Raw genomic sequence first — 13307 nt, 5'->3', positions numbered from 1 at the left:
CTACTCAGCACAGTAAGTTGAGTTTTGAAAAGACACATCTGGATGTTTGAAAACTCTTCAAAGATGAATTTATTGAGTACATGAACTTATAACTAGTTCTTTGGCATTACAAAACAACATTCTCACCAAAACCTTATCAAGTAATTTTCTCAATTTATTTCATCATAATGTTGAGTTTACTTTGTGCCAGGCACAGAGTAAGCTTTCACCTAAATTATCTTTTTTTTTTTAATTGAAGTATCATTGATATACAATCTTACATTGGTTTCAGATGTACAGTGGTTCAACAGTTACCTATATTATTAAATCCTCACCCCCTCTAGAGTGATTATCCGTCAACATAGGAAGATGTTACAGAGTCATTTGTTATTTTCTTCATGTTGTACTACTATCCCCATGACCAACTTATATTATGATAGAGAATTTTTGTGCCTCTTTATCCTCCTCACCCTTTCCCCACCCATTCGAACACCTTCCCCATGGTAACTATTAGTTACTTCTCAATACCTATATAGAGTCTATGCTGTTTTGTTCATTCTGTTTTGCTTTGTGTTTATACCCCACAAGTAAGTGAAATATTATGATATTTGTCTTTCTCCACCTGGCTTCTTTCACTGAGCATAATGCCCTCTAGATACATCCATTGTTGCAAATAGCAGGATTTCTTTCTTTTTTTTATGGCTGAATAATATCACTTAAATAATATTTTGATCTTTCTGATAACCCTGTGAGGTGATTATTAACACTTGTTTGACAGGTGAAGACACTCAGACTCTTAGAAGTTAGGTAGCCCAAGGTCACATAGCTAGAAAATGGCAGAGCCAAGCCTATAAACCAAATTCTAACTCAGTCACTGTACTATGTTACCCACTACCTTAAAATTTTTAATTCTTAATTAAGGCTACTATCTCTTTTGTTATTTTTGCCAAATATTACTTACTGTAAAAACCATCTGGGAGAATCGTAAAAACCTAGGCCATAAAAACCCCCAAAACAGAAAACAAAACAAAGCAGTAAATTGTCTGAAAGGAATTTGGCACTACTTTCAATGTCTGAATTGTACTTCTTGCCCAGACAGCGATCAACTGTGTTGCCCAGAGGTGGGGTTGGTTTCCAAGAAGACTCATATTCTCAAACCCAGATTTTGAATTGGGAAAAGTTTTTCTATAGGCTCAGGGAGATAGTGGAAATACTCATGCATGAGTTAAACATAATAATAAAACTGACAGAATAGTTAAAAAATACTTAAAGATATTAGTTTTTATAGTGTTTAGGTACATTAATTGAGTGCATACTTATGCTGACTACTGTAAGCACTACACTATATATTGGCTCAAATAATTCTAGTAGCTCTGAAGGTATCCTCATTTGACAGGTAAAGAATTAAAGCATGCTATTTTTAATTATTATTATTTTTTAATCAATTATTCCTTGATCACAGGAACTGTGTCTCTTTATCTTCATATCCCTATTGCTTAGCACAGTTTTTGTTACAGAGAAGACCTCAGTGACTGTTTATTGATAATCTATAAGTGAATATTTGGGAGGCTTGGAATACCCATATTCATATCTTAACTCCTATAGGAAAGCATTAAGATTTCTAGAATTTTGACTTTGTCAACATTATTAACATATTTAGAGAATGTTTTGGAATTTCGTTTTATACACTTTGGGGTTGTTTTTCTTAGAGAAGATATGGATTCAACTTCCCCTGATATGTGCAAAACCGAACAAGTTTACAGATAATTACCATATAAGTAGATAAAGGTGGTAAAGGTCTAAAAGTATGGTGTTTATGTGTATGAGAAAGAGAGAGAGAGAGAGAGAGAGAGATTGCTAATCCAGATTAAAGAGATCCTGGAAGACTTTCCCAAATCAGTTCCATGTGAGCTGAACTCTGATGGCCTGCAAAAGTTGGCCACCTGAAGAAACAGTGGCTGCCAGGGAGCAGGAGGTTAGGAAAGCATTGCCTGTGGGAGGGGCAGTAAACCTGTGCAAAGACCTGCAGGCAAAAAACTTGTCTCATTTTGGAAACTTCAGATAGTTTTACCTGGTTGCAAGTTAGAACTGGAGGGAAGGAGAGTGCAGAGAGATGAGGTTAGATGAGGTTAGAGAGGAGAGTTAGTGTTCACCTTGTGAGCTAGTTTTTCCTAAAGGTAGTTTAGATTGCATCCTGAAAACAGCATGATAGAGATCCTCAGAGTTGGCCAGAGGACCAGAAATGAGACGCAGTTATGATTGTAAGAGAGAGACCCCTGCCAGCACAGTGCAGTGACTGAAGTGACACCTTCTGTTGTTGTGGAGGACATATATATCCCAAATCATTTTACTTACCTGTTACAATTCTAGAAGAATTCCAGCAGATTTAGGTTTTCTGGTCACTGTAAAGGATAATATGCAGTTAAAATAAAAGTTTCCATTGGTCTGTACCAAATATTGTTAATGTTGTTAGAGCCATCCCTGAGAGTCAGTTTACTTCTGTCCATGAAACAGACACGTGACTCTGATCAATTGATATCCTGAGAAGATACTATAATTCTTTTGTTTTCAAACCATTATATGTTTAAAATAAAATTGAGTTTTCATTGCTTTCTTGAAAATTAATTTTAAAATTCATATGCTGTGAAATTATTTTATATTTTAATAGAGAGAACAAAAGGAGCCAAAGGTAATATGGGTAGAGAATAAAATCAGAGTGCCTAAAAATATTTAAGGCTATAACTTTAAGTATTATGTATCAATATACCTGTTTACTCTTATTTCTCATCCCCCCAAACAAAAATGAACCTAAATATTCCCATTTTAAGCTATTTAAAAATATCTTTAGAAGAGAAAGAGCCATAGTGTTGTTTAAGATGTTTTACCACTTAACCTGTGTGTTTAAAGTTACTTCCTAAAATTTAATGTCCTTATTTTTTCCTAATAATTGTATAGCCTGCCATATATTAAAAGAAAATCTGTGATTCATTCCATAGTCCCTTTTGCAAGCTAAACTTCTATTTTCTGGATTTTAATCATTTGATTTTCCTCTCAGGATTCACCATGATATATAAACCCTCTGTAAGCGGTAGAATGCTGAGTTACATATGTTGAAAGGAAGAATTAGTAATAGATTTAAGAAGAGAATTGTCTTTCAGCTTTGTGTTTTTATTGTCTTTTTTAGGAATTTGACTGTTGTGCCCAGTCAAAAAGAACATTTACAGTGGTAATGGCAGTTTAGCTTATGGAGCAGTATAGTCTAATTGTATTTGCTTTGTAAGAATGGCATATTATTTCTCATGATGTTATTGCTATGTACATAATGTGATTATCTTTTAAAAAAGATTTTTATGAATCCGAATTTTCCATAATCATTCTAAAAGATGAAGCTTCTCAACCATTTTTTCTTGTGTACAGTGAATTATTAACACATTTAATTGTAATGTCAAAAGTTTGAATCCCTTACTATATAAACAATAGTGTTATAAAACTTACATGTTATAATTGTTATTTTAATATTTTTAATAGAAAATGTTCCATGGTCAGAAAAACGTCTTTAGGTTTTTAAACTTTTATTTTCTTTGATAACAATTCTTAAAGTATTGTACTTTTTTCTGCAGATTGATCATACAGCTGATGCAAGTTTTTTGGGCTGGGTTATTGCTTCATTTAGTCTTGGCCAAATGGTAGCTTCACCTATATTTGGTTTGTGGTCTAACTATAGACCAAGAAAAGAACCTCTTGTTGTCTCCATCTTCATTTCGGTGGCAGCCAACTGCCTGTATGCATATGTCCACGTCCCAGCTTCTCATAATAAATACTACATGTTGGTTGCTCGTGGATTGGTGGGATTTGGAGCAGGTAATATGTATGTATGTTTATGTTTGCTGTGTCAAACTCGCATTTATGGCCCATTGTCACCTGGTGTCACCACTTTTGTCTCAGATCACACAGTTCAACATATACGTCTCATTGCAAGCAGACAAATCTTTCCTGCCACTTTGCCTTTGCTAGTAATCTTCCCATTACCTATGGTTTCTCTCTTCTGTTCCCATCATTTTTCATCCTTCAAGATTCAGTTCAAATTCTGCATCTTCCATGAAGCCTTCTAAAGCTACCCTACCCTTAATGCATCTTTCCCTTCTCCCGCATGTCTCTGGCACTTGCTTATATATTCCTTTGCACTGTTTTCATTCTATATCACCATCCAGATAGTAAACATTTTGTAAGTAGACACAGTTTATGACTTTAAAAAATATTCTGTGGCCCTTAGCAGAGTCTCGTAAACATAAAGAGTGCTCAATAAATTGTTTAAAAATTGTTTGTGGGTTTCTTTTTCTGTTTCTTATAATACAGCTCTAAGCATGCAGTTTATAATATCTTTTTTTTACAAATAGTTGTGGCAATCAGTATTAGGACAGTCACTTAGCCCTTTCTCAGTATTTAATGATAAAAAAAGTTTAACATTTATTCCTGTAGTGCCACTTTTTTATTCATTCAAATCTTTAACTGTGTTTTCATATTACTGAAAGTAATATTTTCCATTAATTCATTTACTTAAATATATATGATCACAAAGAAGAAGGAGTGACTATGTTATAGATTAATATTTCTTCTGTATAAAGCCAAATTAAGTTGAATTTTATAAACTAAAGGGTATTTTCTCTTACTTTGGATTATTGTATTGTTTCTTAGGAAACGTAGCAGTTATTAGATCATATATTGCTGGTGCCACTTCCCTTCAGGAAAGAACTAGTGCCATGGCAAACACAAGTGCATGTCAAGCATTAGGTTTTATTTTAGGTCCAGGTAGGTATTTTTTCATTTGTTACTACTTGAATTTGAATTGAGAAAATTTTTGAGGTTCAAATTTAAATGAAATCCACATGTAAAGCCACCTAACTGCAGGAGAAGGAAAGGAAACTAATATTTTTTTGATCTGGTTCTGTGGCTAGGCTCTTTTATGTGTTAACTCAAGTCCTCTAAAGTAAGTGCTATTAGCCCCATTCTACAGAGCAGGACACCAAGGCGTGAAGAATCTGAGGAAATTATCCAAGGTCAGTCGGATAGGATAGTAAGTGGGAAATCTGAGGTTCAGACCTAACTGATTCCAAATGGTATGTCCTGTGAAATAATCACTTAACTTGACATCTCTGCTGGAGTTTACTTTCTTTTTCTGTTTGTTAGAAACAATTCTTTTGACTGAAGGATTTGAGGAAAGTTATTGGAGGTTCTTTACCCTTTTGCCCTTTGCCCTACCTTTGTGACTTTTCTAAGTTTGAAGAAAACAAGTTTTAAAAAGACTTAGTATTTTCTTCCTCTCCAAAGTCCATCCATTAGCTGAGTATAATCAAATAGTAGTGAGATTTAATACTTCCCTAAGGCCAAATATTTTTTTGCTGAGTAGAAAAATTAGTAATTTTTATGCCTAGAATAACACTGAAAAACCATATAATTGGTCATGCTTTGAATATTGCAGTTATGATATCATCAGTTGGAATTCAACTCAGTTTACTTCATCACTGACACCCCATCTTCACCACAGTTTCCACTACTGCCTCCTAGTTAGCCAGGAAAAAGCTCAACTGAAGAGAATCTAATTGGTCATAAACCAAAATCTAACATTTCCATTTAGTACTTCAGATTAATATGTAAGCACAAGGTAGAATAATTGGATCTACTGCCATATTATAAAATATGTGAGGACAGAGCCTGGGTCTTTTTTATTTACCACTCTTTCCTATATATTTATCACTGTGCCATATACAGTGCAATACCTGGTATAGACTTAGGTTCTCAGTTAGTACCTTGATCCCCTAAAATGTACTTTAAAGATGATCTCTTTTAAACATTTTGTATTATAAATGAATAAATATAGGCCTGAAAAGATTAGATGACTTTTCTAGTAATAAGCAATTTCCATAAACAGCATCAGTAAGCACTACCACGTACCGAGTGTCTCCTATGCTAGATGTTCTCCTAAGTGTCCTAGGTGCCGTGTCTAGCTTCATCCTCACCCTAGGCTTATGTGTCAGTTATTGGGAGAGCCAAGATCAGAATCTAAATCAGGGGAGCAAGCCAGTACTCTTCCAATCTGATTTTGCCACCGATCCAAATTTAAAATATTAAATGTATATAATTTAAATACCATATACACAGTAATATTTTAAAATACAGACTTAAACTGTGACATTTTCTTATAATGAAATGGGTTGCTTTTATAATTGATTTATGAAGGAAACTGTACAATTTAAATTTCTTATGGAGATTTTTTTTTTAAAAAGAAGATACAAGTTAAGATATAATCCTTGTGAATGCATGTACATCAGTGTTTCTCAAACTTTTTTTCAGTATTGTCCCCTTAAGGATCCTTTTTAGACATTTTTCCTAATCAGCTCCATCCCACAAAATTTTTAAACCACAGATCAATTACATATGTTTTATGTACTATGCAACTATCTATTCTTTATATAGAAGAGTAAATTCCCTCCCCCAACCAATTTTCTTGCCTCTGTTGAGATGCATGATGTGTTGATGGATGATTCCATAACATTGCTTCCAGTTTTATGATAAATGTCTTTCACATTTTGGTAAGCCTGTTTGTTCCTCCTATATAATATAATTCATCTGCTTATACTTACTAAGTTTTTCAGACTTGTTTTGCACTCATTGGAGAAAAGGGCGTGACATGGGATACTATTAAGCTGCAGATAAACATGTACACAGCACCAGTTTTACTTGGCGCCTTCCTGGGAGTTTTAAATATCGTTTTGATCCTTACTATATTAAGGTAATTAGAAATGATGAAAGTCCTTTTATAGATTGTGAAATTAAATAAGCATTATCATCATTGAAGGATAATTATTCCTGTGAAGTCTCTTTTGGTTTTTGATGTCTATAGTTGTATTCATATTTTTTGGTCAGCTAACATATGTAGTACATATAACTGAAATAATAGACATTCTGATAAATGAGAACAGATTATAAAGTCTTTGAAGATTCAAAAGTTTGGTCTTCATTTATTACCTATAGGTTTTTAAGTAGGGGAATAGCATGAAAGCAACATTTTAAGTAGATTAATAATTAGTATCAATCTTACATACAAAAGTTACTTGTATACATATCTCATATAATGGAAGAAACTTATTAAACTACAGATGGTTTTTTACTTTGTATTTCTTTAAAATACTTTATTCAAGAGTCCAAAAATATTTATAACTAATGTTTAAAAACACTAAACGTTTCAACTAATGTTTAAAACTTCAAGTATGATTAAGGAAGATCATGTGTGCTTTTAGATGAATTGAGTATTATTTTTCATTTTATATGATAAAATATTTACTTATATCTTTGAAATTTTATTGGTTATATCTCATTGGTAATAATTTCATTACTCAGAAGCCAGTAAAAGAAACTATATCAGAATGTGAAAAATATAGAAGGCTAGTAATAAATTTAAGCCATTTATCTATTATACTGTTTTTCATGGATATGATATTTATGTTTTTAAGAGAGCATCGTGTGGATGACTCAGGAAGGCAATGTAAAAATACCAATTTTGAGAAAGGTACAATTAACTTGTTTGACTAAATTACTGTTATATTGTCAAAGTATTTCTAATAATTTTATCTGGTATTTTACTTGGCTTTTGCTTCTAAGGATAATATAGTGGGTAATTGGGAGAAGATGTTCAAAGTTGAAAGTCATGTAAAATGATTTTTTTTTTAAAAAAAAAAGCATACCTATGTCAGTATTTCTGTTTTCATGATTGGCACCATTGCTAAAAATAACTTCATCTTGTTTTCAAAAAGCCAATATCCTAAAACCTTTAAGTTCTTTGGAATGATTTCAGGAACTTCGCTACCCAATGTATCTTTTATGTTTTAATCATTTCTTTGTTCCCTAAATCATGGGACTCAGTTTCTCTTTTGCATTTTTATTCTTTTGTATACTCTACAAGTACATATTTTCATCTTTCTCTGACTCATAAGTAGGTACCTAATTGATAATAATAAAAAAATTGTTATTTTAGTATCAATTATGGCCGCCATAGAGAGTATCCCCCCATACAAAAGAATGCAATTTAATCCTTACCCTCAAGTAGCTTGTAAAATTGTAGAAAAGGCACAGTGTTGTTTAACCAAGTATTTTCATAGCCATTTTATTTAAATTTCTAGGTAAAACTAGTGGAAGGTAAAGTTAAAAGTAGTAGTGTGTAGAGCAAAGTGATGAGATTTAGTAAGTTTTTGAACAAAGGAGAATTATGACAATAATCAGATTCTATGTTAGGCTAACCTAGATGTGTGAAGCCTGAACTAAGAATGGAGAAGGGATAGGGATAGACAGGTGTTTCTGAAGGAAAAAAATCAAGATTCTTGACGGATTGGTAGGAAATACTGAGGAACAGAGGGGTTAGGAATGAACTCTCCGTCAGGGACACAGGGAGATCAGAGTGAAATCAGAATCAAGAAAGTAGAAGAGCAAGCTTATTACTACACTCCGGAATAGAGCAGGCCTTGACCTAGTGTCAGAAGGCCCCAAATATTCAAAGAAAGTTCCTTTTTATGGGGTTTGGAAGGAGTTTTTAGGAGCGGTATTGTTATTCAAACAAGTGTTGATTGACAGGTTGGCAATGAGTCAAGCTAATTACTACTGCAGTGCTCTTTCCCAGAATTCTCCCTGATTGCCCACCAAGGGGGTGCTCAACCGCGATGCAGATTTATTATAATGACTTTATAATAAGTAAAGGTTATGTTGGGGCTCCCCGGGAGCATGCCCAGTTGGACTCTAGCTTGTGGAATGTTTCTGTGGTCTTAGTCCTCCTTCTAGGAATTTTCTCATAGGTGGAAGCTATGGTAGTCCCAACTCCCTAGTCTCAACCTCTTTGTGGTCACCCCAACCTCTGCTTCCACTTATCTCTGACTTCCTGCCTAACAGAGGGAGTTGTCAAAGACATCAGATTTTGATTCTAGATCATTGAAAGAATAGAAGAGAACAAGAGCCTAGGAAAGGACTGGCTGAAGCTGAACACACTAGAACTGAGTACATAACAACTAAAAACATTACAGAGGCATCTGTAATTTTGGCATGAGAGATCAAACAAGAGAGAGAAATTTGGGAGTTACCCAGTGAAGAACAACACTACAGCAATACAGAGAGAAAGGAGGAGAGGTTGGGTAGATGAAATAAGTGTAGCAAAATATTGTTAAATCTAGGGGATGTATATATAAGGAGATGGTTGAACTTTTTCAAAATAAAAGAAGGAAAGGAAGAAAAGGAGGAAGGGAGGGAGGGAGGTGAGGAAATGCCAGCTGTGGGTAAATTGACTTATTAGGTAAAGGAGATGAACAAGTTAAAGAGTGTGAGGTTAAGCTGCTGAGAAAAGAAAGAGACAGAAGCAAAATCCTTCAGAAAGCTGAAAGGGAAAACAATATGGTCAGGGCTTCATTGACTTGCATGCCCTTAGGAAGCCCCTGGGAAACTTGTTACAATGCAGATTATGATTCAGTAGGCCTGGGGTGAGGCCTAAGTAGTTTGCCAGGTAAAACACAGGATAAATTTGAATAATTTGGGGGAATGTTCCCAGCCAGTTAAATTTGGCTTTCAGATAGACAACAAATAAGTTTTTAGTATAAATACATCCTAAATATTTCATGTAATTTATACTTAAATTTCTAGTATTGCATGTAACAAAGTTATTATTTATCTCAAATTTAAATTTAACTGGGTAACCTATATTTCTATTTACTAAATCTGGCAAACCTAGTGAGATTTTAGGAACCTACATTTATAACAAGCTACACCATATGAACTGATGCTGCTGGTTTACAAACAACACTTTGAGAAGCAAAGATCTAGAACTATATTGATCAGTAGGATAGCTACATTTGGCTATTTAAATTTAAATCACATTTAAGAAATTACTCAGTCAACACTAGCTACATTTCAAGTGTTCAGCTGTGGGTATATGTGACTAGTGACTAACTATTGAAAAGCTTGGAGAAAGAACATTTCCACTACATCTGAGTTCTATTGGAGAGCACTGCTCTAAAGCACAAATGAGAGTTTAGAAAGGTGAGACTTTGCTTTCATAAGCTCTCTAGGTACTTCAGAATAATTTTCATACAACAAAAATCATTTTTAAATTTCAGTAAATGTTTAGATAAAATGTGTCAGGTTTTTTCCCGCTTACTAAAGATGTTATTAAGGGATAGGATTATGATTTCTAATTATATAGTATTTGAATCAATAAGGTATTTTCTTAAAACTCTTATAATTATGATACCTGGTGAGTCCCCACAGTCTAGGATTTCTGAGCTTCTCCACTGAAGCCAGCCCTGGGTGGAGACTGCAGGACACTAACCACATAGGAAGAAAAAACCAGTCTAATTTGGGGCAATGTTCCTATTTGATTCGAATGAGTAAAGACTGGCTTCTAGGTGGTGACTGAGAATCAGGGAGTCTATCCAAAATTATAAAAGGCCCACAAGGACCAGAGTCCATCTTGGAAGGGGATCTGGATAAAGGTGACCAGTTTTCTTTGTGTGATTAGAAAGAGAGGTCATAACCCTGTATTGAGTGTCTAAGATTCTTAACTGCCCCCAAGTATAGCAGACTGTTTCAGATCTTCTTTATTATTGGAGAAGGAACTCCTCCTTAGGAATCCTGAGATATAAAAAGGCAGGAAATGTTATGAAAAAAATTATAGAAAGTTAGTGTGTCTGAGAAAGGCCACCCCCTAAACCCCTCCTAATGATATACATACATGTAAAGATACTCATAAATGAACACAGTCTTGTATTCCTTTCCTGATTTACTCTGAATAAGTGAGTAAACTATAAAATAGTTTGATGAATATATATAAGGAGATGTTTATGACTTCACACCTCTAAGTTATACCAGGAAATAGCTTATATTGTGTAAATTCACTATATTTCAAGATAAGTAAATAGAGTCATTTTGCCCCCTAATTTATAAAACCACCTTAAATCTTGGTGGTTCTTTACAAAATACATTTCTTTGCAAAAATATAAATGGTAACACAAAGACTTTTTTTAAAAATGTGGTAACATAAGGATATTTACTAATACTAATTTTACATAACACTGAAATTCAAAATACATAATCATTGAAGTAAATCATAACTGAGAGCTGATTTAATAAATTATTTGAGATCTTCGTGAAATCCTCATGAATTTAGGATTTTTGTATGGTAGAAAAAATAACAACTGAAATTTAAAGCAAGTTTATTTAGTATGAGATCATTTTATAGAATTCTATGAAATACATTCCTATTTTGGATTGAGAGACACCATATAGAAAATCTGAGTATTTCCTGTGGATAACAGAATTTAAGTATATCTCCTAGGAAGAAAATTCACTTAACTTTTATATGCCATTTAAAATGATTTCTGTCATATAAATTGTTATATTAAATTCTTTTAAACTGCTTTGAAGCCTAAAAGTGATTTTAAATGTTAAGTCATAGAATTTGCTACATATAATTTCTATGTTATTTTAGTGTCATAAGAAAAATAATGTGTAAGTAATATAATTTTTCTCCTGTTTACTAAAGCAAGTACAGAAGAAGTTCAGGTTCCCCAAGGATATATCGATCAAGTTGCTGTTGTGGCCACCAATGTTCTGTTTTTTGTCGTTCTATTTATCTTTGCACTTTTTGAAACGTAAGTTTTCTTTTGTATTCATCTAAATTAGATTATGTAAATAACCTGTATTTCATAATGCATTATTAATCAGATATATAAATGTTCTCAAAAACTTCATGTAAGGCATATTATTCTCATGATGTGAAAATGTGTATAAATTTTATTCTTTTTAACTTGAATATACTTAATTCTCTGTCTGAAATCTTCTTATAAAGCAACCTGTTTCACTAGTCTTTCACCCTTGCCTTTGAGTTTTTGATAATTTTATGATATAAATATTTGATATATTTATGATAAATACAATTTTAAAACTTTAATTGGTGTCTTGGTTTAATTCAAATTAAAACTTATAAATACCTACTTATGTATAAAGGGTTCAGTCTGGCATTTTTAATTGTATTTAAGCCCTAATCCTGAAAAAACTAGTATATTATAAGATCTCTGTCTTTTGTAGGTTTTGTTGATCTTAGTTATCATGTGGCTTTTTATTTTCAAAATACCTTTCCATTATATTATTAAAATAGTGTACTCATAAATATTCCAAACACTACTACTGTATTTCCATATCCACTCCTTTCCCTGGAGGTAACCACTAATACTTCAGTGTGTATGTTTTCAAACATTCTTTCTATACAACTCTTAAGTATTAGTGTGTATCTATTAAACCAACATAGAATACATGATAGTATCGTTTCACAACTTGGTTTGTTCCCTTATCAATACATTGTAACATTTGTAATGAGCATGCATATAAGTTTGTTGTTATTTTATTTTTTGAATTACTGAGATGTATGAAAAGTTTCAACTTATCTGAGTTTTGGGGCATTTTTTAAATTGTGGTATAATAAAGATAACAAAGTTTGCCCTTTTAACTATTTTTAATTTTACAATTCAGTGGCATTAAGTACATTCAAAATATTGTGCAGCCATCACCACCATCTATTTCCAGAACATTTTTTTCATTCCAAAGAGAAGCTCTACACCCATTAAATAATAAGTCTCCATTTGCCTTCACCCAGCTCCTGTTACCTTTGGTCTTCTTTTTTCTCTCTATGAATTTCCTGTTCTAGGAACTTCACATAACTGGGATCAAACATTTTTCCTTTCCAGTCTTGCTCATTTCATCTAGCATGATATTTTCAAGGCTTACCCACATTATAGCATGTGTCAGAATTTCACACCTTTTTATGTCTGAGTAATATAACATTGTATGTATATAACAAATTTGTTTATCCATTCATCTGTTGACGGACATTTGGGTTATTTCCACCTTTTGGCCATTATGACTAATGCTGTGATTCTGCTCTGAACATTCAAGTACAAGTATCTGAATCCTTGCTTCCTGTTCTTTTGGTTATGTACCCAGAAGTGAAACTGTGGAATCATGCAGTAATTCCATATTTAGCTTATTAAGAAACCACAAAACTATTTTCTACATCAGCTTATCTGATTTTAAAATAAAAAATAGAGATGTTCTTTTCTTCATTCATTGTTTTAAAGAATGAATATTTTAAATATATTACACTTCCACTTTGAAGCCAGTAAACAGATGGAGATAAAAAGTAGGAAAAGAAGCTTGGCAAAGAAGGAGACAGGTGGTCACATAAAGGAAGAACAATGTTCAAAGGTGTGGAGAAAAATAAACATATTCAAAGATAGTAA

At 33.0% G+C, this 13307-nt stretch overlaps 1 protein-coding gene across 2 annotated transcripts in view; it reads left to right on the top strand.

Moving 5' to 3' along the window:
• The window catches only part of MFSD8 (major facilitator superfamily domain containing 8), a 47681-nt gene that overhangs the window by 19021 nt on the left and 15353 nt on the right, over positions 1 to 13307 (top strand). For both annotated transcript variants that reach the window (XM_036922945.2, XM_036922946.2), the window contains 5 exons: positions 3600 to 3840; positions 4675 to 4788; positions 6625 to 6769; positions 7491 to 7546; positions 11555 to 11663. In XM_036922945.2, coding sequence (XP_036778840.2) covers positions 3600 to 3840; positions 4675 to 4788; positions 6625 to 6769; positions 7491 to 7546; positions 11555 to 11663 — 665 coding nt within the window. The remainder of the gene's footprint in view (positions 1 to 3599; positions 3841 to 4674; positions 4789 to 6624; positions 6770 to 7490; positions 7547 to 11554; positions 11664 to 13307) is intronic.

Source organism: Manis pentadactyla, chromosome 5, assembly GCF_030020395.1.
Source record: "Manis pentadactyla isolate mManPen7 chromosome 5, mManPen7.hap1, whole genome shotgun sequence".
Taxonomy (NCBI): Eukaryota; Metazoa; Chordata; class Mammalia; order Pholidota; family Manidae; genus Manis; species Manis pentadactyla.
The sequence above is the reverse complement of the archived record's forward strand: the minus strand, read 5'-3'. Positions and strand labels throughout refer to the sequence as shown.